The sequence below is a fragment of the Fistularia commersonii genome, chromosome 27 (genome assembly GCF_037954325.1).
Source record: "Fistularia commersonii isolate RoL2024-O1a breed Wild chromosome 27, RoL_Fcom_v1.0, whole genome shotgun sequence".
In the NCBI taxonomy this organism is placed as follows: domain Eukaryota; kingdom Metazoa; phylum Chordata; class Actinopteri; order Syngnathiformes; family Fistulariidae; genus Fistularia; species Fistularia commersonii.
In genome coordinates this window covers 4,335,392-4,354,989 of record NC_141310.1, presented here as the reverse complement: position 1 = coordinate 4,354,989, position 19,598 = coordinate 4,335,392, and the positions used below count along the sequence as shown (strand labels likewise).

Below are 19,598 nucleotides of genomic sequence, written 5' to 3'. Positions count from 1 at the left end.
CACAAGAAGACAGAACTCACAGGAGCCATAAGCCAATTTTTTGAAGAATTATGTCGGATATTTTAATACTACTGCACCACTATAACGACAAAGGTTATTACAAATAAATCTCCTGAGGTCCCTCAAGACACTTTGAGCTGTTAAGGTAAGATCTGATGTCATTACAGCAGTCAAAATAGGTACCAAGTGCTTAATATGAATATCAGAGGTACTCAGTTTAACAACCACGAACCCAGCTACAGCTGCTCCTCTTGTGAAAAGGCAGGCAGGGTAATAATAACATAGGTATACACCACAGAAAGCACAAACCCTAAAGACATAAAAACACACATTAATCTAGTTTATCTTGACGTTCCAGGAAACGATCGTGTGTTGGAGTCTTGTGTCCCAAAGCATCCGGGCTTGTGATGCATCTGATAAGAGCTAAGGTGTCTCTGATAGAATATCAGGCAGGTTGAGGCGAATACAGCCAGCCGTCAACAGAGCCCTTTCAAAGTCTGTCTCTGACACATTAATTAAAGTCACCTACACGGAAGAGTGATTTGTAGAATACAAATTTACTTTTAAAGAGGTGAAGCCCTGCTCTGAATCTGATTACGCTCCCAATACATGGAGGTAATTTTCCTTGGAGAGCAGAAACTTAGTGAATGAATGAATGAATGAATGAATGACCACACTTGTGCAGCGGTTTGCGCTGCTGCCAACAAAGAAACTCCCTGGTTCGATTCCCACTGGAGGCCTCGGTGTGAGTATTGGATATTCTCCCTGTGTGGGTTTCTCCGGTTTTCTCCAACAGTCCTGAAACATGCAATAGGTTCACTTGAGATCCCAAAATGTCCAGAGGTATGAGAGGGTGAATGGCTGTTTGTCTCTGTGTGATCAACGCACGACCGGTCTCGGGTGAGCCCCGCGCCTCGCCCAACAACAGGAGGGTTAGGCTCCAGCCCCCCAACGGGACCCTGAGAACAGGATAGTTTTAAGGGGGGGGGTACAAAATTTATTTATTTGCAAAAATTTTCTTTGCCTAGCAATATGGAGAATGTAAGGACAACTTCCCTGTGAGACAGCAAACAACGGAAAGATGAGTCAAGTTAATAAAATTCAAATTCAATATTATGTATTTAAATCATCCAGATAGCATTGTTTTTTAACCTCACTGTTTATACAAGCAGTACAAATTATTCATAGAATATTTTACAAACTTCAGCAGAATCACATTTGTTGTAAGGATGTTCATAATTATACTAAATTGGTTAAAATGCTAAAAATATTAATAAAATTCAAGCTTCTTAAATAATGACCAAATGGGAGGGAGGGCATCTCTCCATTCTTCGGACTCGGATTCCAGGCACGAGCAAGTATTCTCTAGTGATGGTTAGACAGTTTAAATACTGCACCAGAAAAACCCCAGAGTGAGTAGATGTGTTAGTATATCTAAGAAAATAGGGAAACACACCCTAGTTTTTCTTCTGTTTCGGTTTGAAAAATTATGACTTTTTTGTTGTTTGTTTTTTTGTTTGTTTTTTAAAAGTGATTTCAACTTGATTTTATAAATGGAAAAACTCCAGCTGCAATTTCATATTCAAGTTTTAAATTTTTAAGAGACCTAAATGATAACACTTCATTCACCTCTTTTTGCATTGAGACTCAAACAATGACTGCGGCTTACTTTGTGTCACTCCAGTGAGTACATTTATACAGTCTTCTTTAAAAGTGGGCCGACATGTAAACAAAATGAGCTGCTCTACTATTCTGGCCAACCAGATCTGTGACAACCCCCGCCTCTGGCTAGTAAAGTAGAATGGTAAGCCCCCACCCTGCTCCCACCCCACCTCATTTGGTTGCCGAAGACTTATATAGACTGTGGTATAATGTTCCCTCATTGAAAATGCTGCACAAAAAGCCGTTCTTTGGAAAGAACAGCGGCACTGCGGGCGTGACGATGTGACTGTGTGAATCCTTGTGTTGTTTTGTTATTGTTGCAACCCACAAGTTGCGGCTTTTCTTGCGGCTACTCTCAGTTTCAGCCTGTACATTTGAAACTTGTTGGTTAATGAACAGTGTCTGTGTCAGAGCGATTTCTTTTGTTTGGCATGAAATATTCATAGAAAAACGACAGCAGTATAAACCATCCTAACCAGTGTCTGCAGAAATGAAGAGCTGTCAGCTGTCACTACAAGTATAGCATTGTTCGGATGGATGGACAAATTAAAATAGGCACTCAAACACATGCCTCACCAAGGTCCTCTAACTTTTTCTGGGATTTAAACAATCTCGTTCAGTTGAAAAATGTATTGGGTTGCTCAGTGTCAGGTCCTGTGCTCTAATTCTTTGACATTTTCAAGGGTAATGAGTTGTTGCACCAATCACAATTCCACTGTACAGAGTGAGAATATGATTTAGATTTGTGACCCAGAATTAATTTCTTCTTCACTGAAATATTTCCAGGTTCTCAAATTCTCACTTAAAAAGCACCTCAAAAAGAAGTGCTCAAGGTTAGCGGGCAGAATTTTAACAATCCGAAAACCAAGTGAAATGAACTGAGCTCTCGCCTCCCTCCAACAGAAGCAGGTTAGACAGGTCAATGCAACAACCCAACTAACGTAATCGGTTTACACTGATTAGTTTCCATGGTAACAAAATAAACAATTGATGAACCCTTGACTAACGACGAAAAACAATACTGGCAAAATATTTTTCAGATCCAAAAATGAGTAGTTGAGCTGCGACTGCCTCAGATCTCTTTGTAATACGTTTGGTCCCATGAAAGTTTTTTTTAAACTGGCCAAGCAATGGTGTCTAATGGTAACTGTCTGATTGATGTATTGGTCTCCTCTTCTCCACGGCTCATTTCGAGCTTACATGTCTTACAATTTTCAAGCTCTGTGATTTGTTCACTCATGGTGAAAAATGTATCACTGCAAGGACATGATGGTGTGTGTTCCTGCAGTGTGTGTCTTGTGTCACATTGTGCACAATGTGAACCAGTGTGCTGTCCATCTTCATAATTTAAATCGCCAGTGTCGGCCCTAGAGAGACATATCAGAGAGACGATCTCTGAGGTAATTGCAGTGAAAAGCACAGGTTCTGGCCATGGCTTCTTCATTCGGAAGCGTTAACCATCTTTGGACAGTCCAAGGCACATGCTACTGTTTTTTCTACATTGCTTTTTGCAAAATAACTGAGAATCCTTTAATCCTCTAATCTATACATAGGGTCTTTTTCTAAGAAATGAGTGACTTTTCAATGAAAAAGGCCCATTTTTATCAGTGTATGGATTCAGGCTTCATGCAGCCAACATGATACAGTTGATTGGGGGGAACAAAAAACAATTTCAGCAAAGTCCTGTTCCAATTACAGCGACAAAACCAACGGCAGATTCTACAGGCAGACCAGACTAACTCATGTTGCAGCAGCTACAGTTGGCTTTGGGCCTAAGGCCAACGACATCATCAGTATTCATATCCACAGCTGGCAGAGCCATTATCACTGGGCAAAACTTCAACCGCATCTCTAGAGATTTGTTAAAGAGAAAGGCTGTTGTCATACAGAGGTATCTCAACTGTGTTTGGGAAAACTGCAAAGACAACCAATCTGCCAAATGGGGATGTTGAAACTGAAGTTAGAAAACCTTACAAACACTTAACAATGTCCTTATTCCTGAAATGTAGAAACTACCACAAGTGCTTTAAGTGGCTGGTAATGGGTCAAAACCTCCTGCGCTCGATATTCACAAAAGTTGGTCAGATTTGAAGGGGTGCTGATGTTGACTACGATAACTTGTACTTACTCAAACTAATATTTATTTCCAGGTAATTTTCATATTTACACACTTGGCTTGCTTAAAACATTGCATTTTGCGTTGCGCAGCTGTTTGATCACAGTCTGGACCAAAATGATTTGTCCTCCCAAAGAGATCATAAGTCAATCTGACCCAAAAATTGAGCTGAGTGTAATACAATATAATATATAAATGTAATATAAATTACTCCAGAGCCAAGCTATGCATGCATTTTGGAGAAAAAGAAAATTGCAGCGTGCATAGCAGACAAGGGACAGTGTATACAAAAAATATTTTTACTATGCACTTATCCATATCCTCTGTCCCAGATGGGTCAGAACAATACTGTATTATGACAAGTTTCACAAATCCTTAGATAAAGAAAAAAGGCCAGCTTACAAAATTATGAATAATTCCTTATTATTGAAGAAAGACAAATGAATAACAAAACCACATAACATCTGAGTAAACCTCTACACGCTTTTATGTACAAATGTGTGATGAGATTTGTGTCTTGACAAGAGAGCTGTCTTATTATCACCTCTCATTATGGGTCTTTGCACTCTTCACCCACTATCAAAGCCAGTTGCTGAGATTCTTTTCAGTTGGTCCTGTGTTTACTTTTGGTTTGTGGGTATTTTTTTGTTCATTAGTCTCAAGGTGGCATCAAACACCACAAGGTTTACCACAAAAATTGTTTTGCTCTACAAATTTCTTTAAGTTAACCGCTCAGCCCTTCTATTAGCAGTAAATTGTTTCATTGGTGGCTGTGCATTGAATATATGTAAATATTCTCTAATCTTTTGAGAAAATATTGTTTTTTTTGCATAAATCATCACGAAGACATATTACACAGGTTCAGAACATATCCTGGTATAGCCCTTCTGCCACAGTTCAAATTGTGTTGGACTCACTGACAGTAAATCTGAGGAAATTGAGTCCAATATTTCTGAAAAAGACCTTGTGCCCGTGAAGCCAAGTTTAATCAAGAGAATGTGTAGTTGGAAACCATCCTGATAGGATTCAAATGAAACATTGGAAAGAGAAACATTTAGATTGCATGCTGTCTTAGATAAACATAAGGGTGAATGGTCACATTGCTACTGAGCCATCCTCCCCACTGCCCGTATGCTGGGGAAGAAAGACAGCTTTATGGAGGTCAACAGACTTGGGCTTTCTGCAGGGGAACAGGCACATTCAGTCTTATACAACCTTACGCAGTTCCTTGCCTGCCCACAGGTTGTTTATACATACATCTGCATCAGCCCACTGCAAAGTCACAGACGCAAACATACGCACCAAATTCCCTTTCTCAATTGGTCTTGCCACGAGGAAGACCGAGAGCTGGGCGGCAAGAGATAAGGGCTGAGGTGACTGAGGGCTGGAAGAGGTGCAGCCAAAATAAGGGAAACATCAATAGTAAGTGTCTTAGCTGGGCTCTGGGCCACTATGATCTGCCAGAATGGCTTAAGCGTGCCTTGGCAGAGATTGTGAATCTGGGGAGCTGCACCCGAGGGATGCGCTCTCACATTCCTCCAAAAGAATTTCCACTATTTGGGATTTTGTCAATGATGGTAGTGAAAACAATTTCAGGCAATGAGACAGAATTTAAAGCCGTTCAATCGGACTGAGTCAGAGAATGATGATATTTCACTCGCTGTTTCCATTTTCATCCATCCTTGTACTCATATAAATGTCTGAGTACTTTAGTGGCAAAGCAGAACACTGTTGTTCCAGCAAGAAAACAATTATGAATCCACCTTCTATGTGTCTCGCAAAGTTTCAAATCTATGTTTGTACAGCATTAGCATACTTATAGTGAGTGCAGGTCATTCTATTACTTGGATTTTCTCCCTCTGGCCTCCAGATATGAGCCCTTGTTTAATTTGGCCATGTCTGATTTCCATCAACGCCTTACCGTAATCTTTGTCTATCACCAGTGATTATGGGGAACCTCATGATAGCAGAAAAAAAGCCTCCGCCCAAAACAACAGATTACAGGGAAACAAAAATTAAAGTCTGTGTATGTGCGTGTGCGTGTGTGTTTAGAGTAGAACAGTTCCTTCAGAGTCAAAAGATTCTCTGTTTCATTATAGCTGATGAGCTTAATTCATTCAGTTCATGATATCACTGTCATGGTAAACAACTTCTAATGCAGTCTGTGGGGGCCAGTATAATAACCCTAACCCAGGCAATACAGCAAAAACAGACTATTGGCATTAAGTTGACATTATGGGTCAAACAGGGGCAGAATCCATAATAGGAAATGACTGTTCATGTTCAATAAAACTCACAACGTCGTATGCTTTCAGAAACAGAAAAAAAACCCAAAACGCAACATAGGGCATATTTATGAAAAAGAAACTTTGTAGTAACATGTCAAAGTCTCTCAAGAAATTTAAGTGTCAGGGAGCTTAGCAGTCTTCATATGTGTGTTTACCACATTTCACTCGACTTTTATTGGCTTGGAGGCGAATATTTATCACAGTGTAATCTTATGTGTGCCAAAGTATATCGATCTGAACCTAAAGACTAATAACTTGATTTAACACAAATGATGCACACAGGTTTTTCCAGGATGATCTTAAAAAATGACATACAGTCAAAAATACATGCAGATCTAAATTAAAGTGCCACCACGTTGATTTTCCATTATAATGATACAATATGATATAATGATATAATAATGATATCATAATACACTTGCAAAGCATGTATTTGCAAGTGTATTTGCAGTCCCTATGTCCTCTATTGTAAGTCCCTTTGGAAAAAAGCGTCTGCCAAATGTAATGTAATGTAATGTAATAATGACGTTTCATGAGATATTTAAGTGATGGTTCCTACCTGTTGTCATTAAGCTGGGTGTATCTGGGCTGAGGATCTGAGTCTCCATCATTCACATCATAACTGGCCTCCGGATCCTCAAAAGAGAGACAAAACAATATACTTAGCTTTGTCTTTAAGAACAGCTATTCATTTCAAGATTGATGTTTTCTGTTACAATGAAATGAAACACTATAAGCAACTGGGAAATATAGTCTCCAGAGTATATGGTTGTCGTTTTGCAAAACAAAGCTCAAATACCTTCAGACGTGGTCAAATGGTTTGACTTAAAATGTGTTCTTTTATCATGTTTAAATTGCTTGTTTTTATACATTGACAGTCACGAGATATACTCACATAGTTTTGCATCAGGTCGGGATGGTTCTTTTCTATTCCATCATCCAGGATGGACACCACCACCCCTTTACCTGTGTAACCCAACTGCCAAGCAGCTTTGGCATTCAAGTCACGGTGGTTGTCGTTGTACTGAGGATGGAGAAAAGCAAATCACGTCCATGAAATCTTATTATAGAAGGGACATGTGAACGCTTCCAAGAATGTGCTTTTAACTTAGTCTGGAATGGCTTACTCATAAATTATGTGATCACTTAAGATATTTAAGTGAATACTTTGGAAAAGGGTTAGTCATCTCACAACTTTGATGTAACCAGTGTCCATGGGGTATTGAAAATTGGATACTGAGTAAGACTACAGAGAGCCAGGCTTATTAGTATGGCAGTCAGACTAGCCTCAATACACCTTCACTCTAACTTGTGGTAAGCACATCTTTGCACTTCACACACACTGATGTGCACCCCCCTCTTCCTTTTATCCAAGTATTCACCTACACACTAGTTGCTATTGTGAAATAAGAACGACTAGTATTATAACCATTTCTGGGGGTCCAACACACAGCAGCCCCTGGAAAAGGTCATTTCTCCAGTACACGTCACTCTCAATGTAAAATGTTCATGACAACGCTACCTTTGCTTCAAAGAGCAAATTTAAAAAAAACTTTGTTCCGAAAAAGGAATTTTGAAAGACTCCACATGTAACGGTTTCCCAGTGAGTTGCCAGTGGCAAGGAAAGGTGTGAGAGCATCTTCATATCTCTAATCTAAGCCTCAGTGTCACACTCTCCTTTATCACTTCTATTATTTATACTGAGCAAAGTAATGATGATGGTACACAGTAATGCATTTTGATTTGCTCTTGACAATCAACTTGACCTTTGTGCAAAGCGGTCTGCCTTTCATCGACTTCAAATGATTTCTTTTTAAAGAGTTGCAGTGGATAAAATGGATGCATCTATGCACCATCCGAGGCACTATCATTTTGGATTTCAGCCCATTTTAAGTGTATTAGACAGAAGGTTTGCTTTACAACCTTGTCATCTGCACTTTGCTTCTCTTTTTGAACATATTATCAAAAAGCCATTCTCTTTAAGCCTGAAACAAAATCGGTCTCATCATTTAGGCAAATGTTGCAAGACTATGAAATATGGACGGTGACAACAGATGCCTGACATTAGAATCTGTCCATCAAGAAGACTGCCAAGACAACCACTTCCTCTCTTCTCTCATCTGCAATTTTACATTTTTAGGAGCTACACCACTTCGTCTCATAACTTTTGTTTACAGACTGCTATTCAGATTATACAATATAACAATAATTTCACATTTAAAAGTCATTTTTAATAACAGCCAGAGATAGATAAACGCAAATTTCATAGGCATTTCACTAATGTCTTTCCATCCAATAATATGACAATATTGTGTCATTGATTGTTTAAAGATTATTCATTTTTATTTCATATCATATTTTCTAGCTGTGCAATGAGATTACAATTTATATCTCCCAACTCCATTCATGATTTATATGCCTTTTTATTTAAGAAGGTGCGTTTCTAGCTTTGATTATTTGACGGGCCATTTAAAGAGGCTCATCACTCATTATATGATAGTGTTGTAAGAAAAGGCTTGCCAATCCTTCCTCTAATGTTGGAGGACAGAATTGAATAGGTTTTTCCACTTCATACAGCAGCTTCTACAACAAGTATTAAAAAAAAATCTGTAAGCTCGGATTTCATCAGACTTCACTTGGTGCCTTGGGAATATGGAGACACTGGATTTTGAGCTCATGAGGAAACGCTGAAGTTTACATCCTGATCTCACTGGTGGAAAGGTTTTGAGGTTTACCAACGGTGCCTCTCCACTTTTCATTTGGCGTTTAATGAGCATTACATCCCCGTGTGTTGCCGAGAGATTTAAGCAACAGAATATTGGTTTATGTTTGAATGGCTGTCCCTTCCACATCTCTGAAAAACTCGAGCAATCATCATATTCATAACAGCAGCAGCTGTTCAATGGGTTTAATCATGGCTCATGACAGTTTTTTTCCCTCTAGTCAATGTCAACAACTTGCAGTCAGCTGTGCTAATATATCACCATAGCCAAGTAAAAGTAATTTACGGCAATACAAAATGAAGGTGGATCTGATTTAGTGACCACTACACTCCATCTATTGCCTGTTTACAAAGAAATGGGCAGATCTGACGATGTTTTTGACAGATGATGCTTTAATTTGCAATTATGTGCAATTGTACCCACTTACTGTTGGTGAAGGTTGTCTCTCTAAACAAAAGATCTCCATGGAGAAGTGCCAAAGAAAGCTGAGAGCAAGTGGAAACTGTGTCTTCTTTTCTGACACATAAAAACATTAAAATGCAGGCAGCTCATTTATAACTGTCAACAGATTAACAAACCCAACTATGAGGGTAGCCTTGGGACTTTTGTCCTCCAGAGCCTGCAATTAATTTCCTTGGTTTAACAATGGGAGGAAAAGAAAAAGGCAAAATGATATCAATTTGGGCATTCGTGTCAGGTAGAGGATGTAGGTTGTTCCTGTGATATTCACGATTGATTTTATCCAATCAATCATAGGACACCTTGAGGGAATAACACTACATCGAAAAACCGTCTTGTTGCCTCTATTTTCTGCCAACAGGCTATTTAGGAATGTATTAACTGCACAGCCTCAGACCTTTAGCAAATTGTCAACACATCCATTCTTTCTACCCACAAGCACTGGAGCCTGCAGTCATCAGGCCACTTCTAAGAAAAAGAACAATCTACACGCCTCACTAATGGACAATTAAAGACCCATATCAGCAATCCTGTTTTTAAGATCCCATTTGGCAATTACAAAGTCTGGCTTCTAGCACCTGAAACTTATAGCGAGGCTTGAAGAAATTTAGAGTCAGTAAGATTGGCACTTCCATTCATTTATCTTAAGTAAGACTTGCCAGCTGTACTGGTTGTAGGACAGTGAAAAATTGCAGGCAAATTAATTAAGACCAGAATCATAGATCATGCAACTCCTGTTCGATGGGCTCTGCGCAGGCTATTTGTCTGATAGAGAGTGACTTTCGAAATTCGGCTGTTGATTTATAAAGTGCTGAATGGTTTTGGGTCACAACACAGCTCTAATCGTCAGCCACTGTGAGGAGCATTCTAGCAGCTTTCTGTTAATGTGTACCACATATCTGGAATCATTCGGATAGCAGACGGTTTGCTCGGTCTTTGTTTTGTTTTTTTTTAAATCGTAGCTGAAGAATTTTCTGATTGGCACCACCCTCCCTCTCGGGATACAAATTTGCTAATAAATCGGAGTAGCTGTTGCTCAGTTGGTAGTGTGGGCGTCCCTTTAACTGGTAGGTCGGCGATTACAATCACCTCCATGCCTGCAAGTGCACTTGGGCAAAGACACTGAACCCTAAGTTGCTCCTGATGGCCTGCCTAGCTCTGCCACCACTGGTGTGCGAGTGCATGTGTGAATGAGTCAATGCTGTCTGGTGTAAAGTGTTTGGAAGATGCAGTGTTTGAAAGTACTATACAAGTTGAGACCACTTACCATTAATATCATGGCCGCAATGGAAATTCCATTCTTTGGATGTGTTTATTTTTGTATAACACTAAGCTTCAGTTGTATTGCACAGTTGTTTTATACCATATCTTGAGGTTCTTCTAATTTTCCATGATGTTTTATCAACTACATTGCTACACAGCAGCCTTAGAATTATCCATTTGCCCAAATACACGATGACCTCCTTGAACACACTACAGCAAAGTTTACCTCTGTAAAAGGCCGGGGAACAGCTGCTGATCAAGTGGGTTTTAAAATCAACTGTCTTCTTCTGCCTGGAGCAGAATTGCATTAATTTAAGGAAGAGTGAAGCTGAGCAGCAAACTTAAGGTGTTTTTGCAAATGTTTATCAACAACTTGGCGAATGTCAAATGTTAGAGAAACAGACACAGAAAAAACCCAAGACTCATTATCCTTCTGTTTATTACTCTGCCTCCCAATCATCGTGAGTAAACCTCCAATTTAAAAATGGAAAACAAAAATCTGATTTTTTTTTTAGGAGTGACTTTGTGTCTGGTGGTAATTACTTGGACAGCATGGTTTTTTGCAATTATTTAGGCGATTTAGGCAAAAAAAAATTATCCAGAGATGTTCTGCAGTTAAGGCAGACAATACTTCCCTCAAAACCCATGAATTGTATTCATGCAGTATCTCATTGGACTCAGAGGAGAAATCACAGCCACATATTTCATTAATTGCAATGACTAGGTGGATTTTTCTAAAAAAAAAATAAAACAAGACAACCAATGTGTGATGCTGAGTTCTGTCCAAGAAATAAAAACCCATATACAATTCAGTTTGAAGAAGTGTCTGCTCAGTACTGCTCATACTCACCAGATACCATTGGTCTTTGAATTTGGGATCTGAGGGTTCTACAAAGATGTCCCTTTTTTTCCTCTGTTTCACCACTTGTTGCTCTGCCCAAGTCACCTAAAGAAGAAATTTACCAAATAGAGATATAGACATGTCGAAATTAGTGATGCAAAACTAAGCAGTAAGATAATTACCATACAGGACAAAGCCTCAAGGAGTAAAAGATATTGCACACTGCTGTCATATCAAACTCAAACATTACAAAAAAAGAAGAAAATAGTATTTGAGGGTCATCATGCCAAATTAATTAATAAAGGATCTCAATTCTCAGCAGGATAGCATCAGACATTGAGATTAGAGGCACAGGGGTATCGTGGACTTCTCACTAATGAGACTCACTGATGAATTCTGATGACTAATTAAAATATCTGGGTTGGTGTAAAGGTTGCACAGGGATCTATTATGTGTATGGATACAGCTAAATGAGTGACCATGTGAGATTGACAAAGTCAGTAGAAGTGTTGTGACACAACCGTCGCCTGGATCTGCAGCTTTGTGAGTTTTTTCTACTGTACATGCGAGCTCCTGAAGAAAAATGTTGACAGAGGCGGAAAGCAGAGAAAATAAGCTTGAAAGTAACTTCCTCCACAGAACTTGCTGTAAAGCAAAATGCCTGGGTAGACAAGAGCATAAAGGGCGGGGGGAGAGGCAGAACAGCCTGTCACAAGGACAGAGCACCTGACTTGAAGCAAATCACAGTGCACCTCTCTTACAACCTCTACGGATTACTAGAGACACAAGCATAAAGACAGAGATGGAGGTCAGATTAGGGTGGTTGTTTTTTTTTTTTTTTCCACGGAAGCGTGAGCAATCAGCACAACGAAAACATGACGTAATGAGGAATTTCAGTTGCGGGGGTGTTGAGGTCTGGGGATACTGCTCCCTTTGCTTGTGTGCAGTCCAGTAGGTCCCTTTTCGATCCATTAAATTCTTAGAGATTAAACACCTGTGTTGATCAGCACCAAAAACCTACACAGCAAAGTTGAATATTGACAGCTTCTGTTTTTGGACATTATGAGAGTGCTACTGTCCTGTCACAAAAGGCTGACATTACACTTTCTTCCAGCGGGTATCAGCGCCGCTCCAGTTAACACTGCTGAGGTGCTCTTGCCTTACTAACATCACTGATGTTTTTCAGCAAAAGTTTTGGTGGGAGTCCGGTTTTCAAAAAAGTGATCATTCAGATAAAACATTGTTTGTAAGCTTAGCCCGCTGACATTAAAATATTCAGGAACGCATACTTAGTGAAGCTTAGTGAAGGAAAAACATTTGTTGGAAATATTCATGCTCAAACAAGAGCATTTACAGTAAAAGCATAGCAGTGTCCATTATTTGCCAATGAACTGAGATAAAGACATATCATGAAGTGTGTACAGAAATAAGTAGCTGTACGGCATTGTGACATCACTGCTAACATCGTACAGAACAGACTGTTCTGCAAAGATTTTGCAGGGGAACTTATCACAGATATGTCTGCTGCAAACAAAGCAAAACCATTTTATGTATTAGGACTCTGATTATGATCCCTTTAGAATTCGGAATCGAAAATTGGGCAATGATGTAGTGGTAAAGAAATAAACTTCTTCTTTTTCTTCTTTCGGCTTTTCCCTTCAGGTGTCACCACACCGAATCAACCTTTTCCATCTAACCCTATTCTCTGTATCCTCGTCTCTCACACCAACTACCTTCATATCCTTGGTAAAGATATAAATGTAAATAAATGAGTCATTTTTTACAGATGCTACTGTCACTCGGTGATTTCACAGAACGCCAGGAAATTTTATGTACCACATTGAAAAAAATGGATGTCCTTTCTCCTCCGAAATGCACTTTGGCAGATTTACTTGTTGAAACTGAGAAAAAGGCTCAAATTGGTACATACCCTATTTCACATACAAATGCGCAACTGTGAAAATGTTCTGACCAAGTGTTTATCTTAATTAATATACTACTCTTCTAAATGATTTATACCTGTAAGTTTTAAATTGTTTTGAAATGCAGAGATAAAAACAAAATAGTTCAATATCATTTGACACTTCTTGATATACCCCTGCAGTGTAGAACACCGTGTATGGTGATATATTGCTGCTCTAAGGGGTGGGAGGGAGGTTCATATCCGTACAAAATTCAGAGGCTAGCTGATCTTTGACATTGATGATTCCTGTATCTCTTTTAGGTGTGGAACAAATTTCACCTTCACAACTATGGGTTTTTGAAGTCACGTCAAAGACAGCTATTTCCCTTAAAGCGAAAAGGTGAAGTGTGATTCCCCTTGTTCACTTCCTCCTTAATTCTCTGAAAAGTCTTTCACTTAAACACCTACTGCGGGTGTTAAAGTGTCATCCTAGACCTGACAGGATTCTCAGATTTTGCAGCAACTGCTCAGTATATCAGTACAGGAAGTTGGGTGTACTGTGTTTTTGACACTGTAAGTCACTTCTCACTACATTCCACAGCTTGTTGTTTAATGACATACAGGAACTGTAAGAGGTGTCACTCACAACACTGCAATGATTTCACCAGCTTGAATAATTCAAAGCTTGCTCTAGTACTCAAAGTAAGAAAATTGTATGACAGCTATGCAGCCTGTGTCAGAAAGCTTCTGACATATTGCAGATGTTGAAACGGTCAACCCAAGTTACCTATAAAATATGGAGGATAAGTCATAAAAAGTTTTAACTGCTTGTTTCCGCAATGACCTTATCACAAATCATTTTATTCAGGATAATTTTTCTTTTGAAAATTTGATCAAGACAGCCATAGCTCAAACCCCAAAATGGACGGAGGGACGTGATAGCATTCATTAAACAAGTCACTTATATAAGATGGTCTTATTCTCATAAATGAATGACCTTATGCCTGAATGAGTGAACACTTAAACAGTGTAGATCCAGATCAATGCCACGGTGGGCAGCATCGAATACTTCAAAGCAAACGGTACACACTTTGTCATAACTGTCTAGTGGACCGAGTTTCAAAACTTATTTTCAACTTCTTTGTTCTTTCATTTTCAATATTCACGTAAGTCTGGCCTGTCCCGTCCTATTGTTCTCGTCAAACGATTACTTTACAGGCTAGCTTAGAACTCCAGCATCATGCCAACTTCGGGGTAGCTCCAGGTGCATCAAACAGCAAGAGTTTTTTTTGTTTTTTTTTTCATCCCTCTCTTATCTCCCACGCCTCTGAGGCTGCAGAACTTTGGAGGAACGTGCTGAGCTCTTTTCCAGCCATTAAAGGAGATAAAGGCCCATATTGGGGGAGGAGAACTGTTGGGTGGATGGGTTTGTTTGACTTGTGTCACAGCATGATCCGACGATGGTGCATTGAATCTGTGCTTACTTGGGTTAAAATGATGCATTGTTTTCTTTGGTGAGACAAGACGAAAAAACATGAAGACCCTTAACTAACCCTATTACACTGGTATAAACTTCATTACCTTCCAGCTGCTGTGGAAGCCCCACCCTAGGGAGTTATCTGCCCTCTTTACAGAGAAAAATATTATACTGGGCTTGGGATCAAAGACTTTATGTATAACAATGGTTGTAATCCTCCCAATGAAAGGAACAATATAGGATATATTTTTCCAAGGCAAACTCATTCATACTGAAGAGTTTCTCTATTGACAGTCGTGTAAACACAATCCTGTCTGTATTTGACAGGAGTTGACAACCAGGATTTTTGTTTGCATGTGCTTTGACAGTAAAAAAAACACAGTATATCAAAATATACAGACTTGTCAATGTAGAAATTGTGTTTGCGCAAAACACTAATGCAGTAAGCTAGCTTTGCAAAATGCTCTCCGATCTGGGGCCGTCCACCAACTTGCCTTTGCAGCATCTTCTAAGACAACAATGAAGAATGCACTAAAGCACTGCCTCCATAATCTGAAATGTCCATTGCGGTACAAAACCCTAGATTTGTCAGTTATGTTCATAGTAAAGTATTATTGCGTGACTCCTGCCGCCATTCTCAAAGGCAATGAAAACCCTGGACCTGTCATACAATTGATTCCTGCTATTGAAATTCGAGGTTCGGCCAAGCCAGCAGCGCTGTGCTTTGTTTGCACTGCCTCTTTTCAGCTCTTCAAACAAAACTACTGAGGCAAATCGGACACATCTTTAAAAAAAAATGAAATAAAAAGAATATTAAGTATAAATAAAGACAAAGGGCACTAGAGGGCACTGAGAGACAGATCCAGGCATCAAGTCATCAGAGAACCTTCTAAGGAGAACTTTGTGGCAGCAATCCAGACGCTTGTCAATTATCAAACACTTTACTCCGCCTTTTGTCCAACTTTGAGTTGACCAATTTAAGGACTGAAGAGATGATCTCAAGGAAATATTGAATCCCTGCTATTGGAAATATGTTGTCCCCTTTTATTAATCATAATCAACTCTAGATCAGATGCTAACATAAAATTATGTGGCCAACCTCACTTGCATAAAAAGGATTATTAGTTTCGGTGCAGTTACAGAAATGGAATGAGGGTACAAAGATGGCAGAGACACAAAAATAGAGCACTGGCAAGGCTCTTAGTATAAACACAATAAAACTTCAAGTTCTTGAAGGCAAAACCAAGCCAGCTGGACCTAAATAGAGGAGATGACCTGCAATAACTAGGCTGCACTTCTCTCGAGGTCTGTGGGATAAAGGGAGTTCAACTTAAGGAAACAAAGTCACAGTGAGAAAGGAAATCCCAAATAACAAGATTAGTATGCTACTACTAACTAACACTCTGCAAAGACAGCAGAAGCAGTTCAGTTCTGTGGCCAACAGCACCTGTACTAGCCGGATATCTTTAGGCTGGAAGATTCACATTTTCCGGGCGATATCTATCTATTGTGTTTGCAGAAAGTCCAGGGACAGATTCATCAAAAATGCAAAAGTTAAATTGTCAGTTTACTCAGGGGCCCAGCTATGGACAGCCTTGATGATGGCACACTATCTATGTGCGAGGATGAAAATGTTTTTCTGGAAATAAGAAGGGGCAGACTACATGACAAGCACCGTGGGAAAAACACGTAACATTCACTCAGAATTGCATTTTTCAAAATAAATACTTTCTTGAACAAGATTTTTTTTTAGGGTTGAAACAGTTACTGACAAAAGAGCCTTTGTCAATTTAATTTCAATCTTCGGGTCACTAACCTCGAAGCTGACATTACACAAAACAGCGACTGACAAAATAAAAAAAGTAAACACCTGAATATCAAAGCAGTGATGCCAGCTTTTTATGTTAATTTTCTGTTATCTCGTTCAGCTTATTACTTCATTGGATAAATAATTCAACCCCCGCCTTCTCAAAAAATGACAACCAAACAAAAAAAAAATTTGAAGATGACACTAAACTGGGAGTTTGGGAGACAATACTGGCTTTGACAGAGTAGACTGTCCACAAAGACTCTGTAAAAAAGGAAATTTAGGTTAGGACACAGTGTGGCCTTGGTGAAGAACACTGAGCAAAAGCAGGTCAAATATAAACATTGTGCAGTTGAGCTTTTCTGTTGGGATTTGAAAGGGACAGAGAAATGTGCCCCCCCCCCCTTCTCTTTTTGAACTTTGTGGCACGGATGCTGGGCAAAACGGAATCTGCGATTATGATTAATCATATTCATGTAAATGACCGGTGACTAAAATATTTTAATTGGCCAAAACAATGTACAACTTATATTAGCAAAATACCGCTTGATTGTGAGAATTTTTGTCACATGTCTTATACTAGACTATCTGGTTATACCAGACTACCAATGATTTGAAGAAGTTAAGGCACCTCATTGGATATGAATGTCATCGCAGGCCTAAAATACACACCGTGGTGAAATGCACTTGGCTAGACCTCCACAAAACGCCTCTTTTTATTTCAACTTTAAAACAATTTACATTAAAAGCTTCAGTAGCCTGGTGAAAGGGCTTTACATTTCAACTGATTAGCATGGCTGTAGAACATGTAGAAGAAATGTCGACTGTAAACAATAGAAAAGATGGACTTATGTGACAATGCTTATTGGTTACCTTTCTCCGTAATATTGAACCAGGCATATTTATGTGTGAAAGGAGGCTATTGATGATGGATATGTTTCTCTACAGAATAATAACAATAATAATGGTAGAAAGTAATGGTATTGACCGGTTCTTAAATAGTGGAGTGGTGATTTAAAAAAAGATCCGGACACAGATTTATAGGCGATACAGATCTGGATGTTCCAAAATCATCTAATGATGAGTAACGTTCCTTTCAAAATGAATGGTTCAACTACAAGGATTTTTTATTATCATTTTTATGTGCATGTTAGGATCAAATCATATCCTTTTGCCACTGCCCAGTAGCCAATTATTGACTAACTAACCACATAAACGCTACGAGTCAGGAAAGTTGCCTTTGGCTTAGTCATTCCCCATGTCTCACTTCTGTTTATTGCTCACAGTTTCCTAAATATTGAGAAAAAATGTAGAGTGCTTTGTGAGGGATCTGAAAAAGAAATATAGTTTTTATAATATTTACTGTTCAAAATGTCCTCTTAGGCTCTGTCTTGTGTGTTCCCACTGATATGAATTTTAATTTCAATCTCTTCCCTTTGTCCTTCCCTCTGGGCTGGGACACAGACTCATTTTCAAACACAACTCCGTCACTTGCAAAAAAAAAAAAAACCTGAGGAAACTGAATTTTGAAAATTCCATTTAGATCAGCTGAGAGGAGACCATCACATTTTCATTTAGGATGTGTACCTGGGAGGTATCCTCTGGGAAGACAACTTCAAGAAGTCCGATAACAAGAAAAGACTTTAATTAGGTTTTTTTGGTCATGTAAAGGTTGCCACTTGATGCATCTCTAAGTTTCTATTCCCTTTACTGGCCTTCAGCTCAGCATGGTGCTACACACATCAAAATGTATTGGTACTACACACATCTACTCACATCAAAATGTATTGGTAAGCAATAAGACAACACACCAACAATCATCAACAATAATCAAAGAGACAAAACAAATTCATGTTACAAAAAAAAAAGGCAACTTTTGGAATTGATGCATGCAAAGCACGGTCTTCAGCAAAACTGTGAAAGATGAAAACGGACATAGGTCACAGGGAATGTAACGATGATAGTGACCTCAAATTTTTGATCAAGGAAATAACCTGTTATATATTTCTTCTACAACCCATGCTGATCTTCAGGCTAAAGTACGTTCCAGTTTGTCAAGGTTCCTCTGACATGTGATCAAATAAAAATCTCTAAAATACGAAATTCTTACCTTGGGATCTCTTCCGAGACGGACTTGTGTCCCCCTGAATTCTGACAGGGATCTCTTTGAGAGCATGCGGTGTCGGAAGTGATAGTAATCACCAAATACCTGTAAAGTCAAAAAGAAAGAAAGATTTATCACAAAGCAATTGTAATCTCTCTCTCTCTCTCCTCTACCTATAATAGTAGCTGCAACTGAGTATGAAATGACTTCTGTTAGCCGCATTTTCCTCTGCTTCAAAACCACTGGGTTAGAAAATTGCAATACTTAAGCACAGAAGAAAAAAGGCATTCCAAGATTTCACAATAGTGTTAAAATGATCCCATATTTATGACATTTTGCTCACTTACACAAAGAACAAAAAATAAATAAATAAAAAACAGCCACCATCAGTGTTTTGGGAGAATATTTTCAACTCCAAGGTGTCACTTTTTATACAGTTAGCTTGGTATTGGGACTACGTCCATTACTGGATAAGCAGTAGAATAATCTCTCCAACAGTCCCATCTCGGTTCACATAATACAATGTGATATAAAATTATGTACAAAGTTCTCTGCTTAAGCTGGCTGTGTACAAGAGGCTACTGAGACTAGATGAAGAGTAGATAAATAATGTAGAACTATCAGATAGAGAACTCCAACAAAATATCTATTATCAATGTAATTAGATCCACACAATGAAAAAGAAAAAAATACTGGAGTGCTTTTACTCCCATCGGAGAATGATGAGCTAAGGTACAATGTGCGCTATAACAGGCTTTTATTCCAAAAGAGGCACAATTCAGCCTCTAAGTCGCCAATGCGCTAATCCTAGTAAACAGGCCAGTTCTAGTACGACTGACATAAAATGCACACAAAGCCAGAGAACAATGCAGAGGCAATTGCAGTTAAGAGGTAGAACCTCTGCCATGAGTGTGTGTGTTCGTGTATGAGCATATGTGCGTGTAAAATGATTAAA

At 39.0% G+C, this 19,598-nt stretch overlaps 1 protein-coding gene across 2 annotated transcripts in view; it reads right to left on the bottom strand.

The window, feature by feature from the left end:
• Positions 1-19,598, bottom strand: part of furina (furin (paired basic amino acid cleaving enzyme) a) — a 70,683-nt gene that overhangs the window by 18,147 nt on the left and 32,938 nt on the right. For both annotated transcript variants that reach the window (XM_086175310.1, XM_086175311.1), the window contains exons 3-6: positions 18,650-18,748; positions 11,362-11,457; positions 6,962-7,090; positions 6,626-6,702 (exon numbers count right to left, since the gene is read on the bottom strand). In XM_086175310.1, coding sequence (XP_086031436.1) covers positions 6,626-6,702; positions 6,962-7,090; positions 11,362-11,457; positions 18,650-18,748 — 401 coding nt within the window. The remainder of the gene's footprint in view (positions 1-6,625; positions 6,703-6,961; positions 7,091-11,361; positions 11,458-18,649; positions 18,749-19,598) is intronic.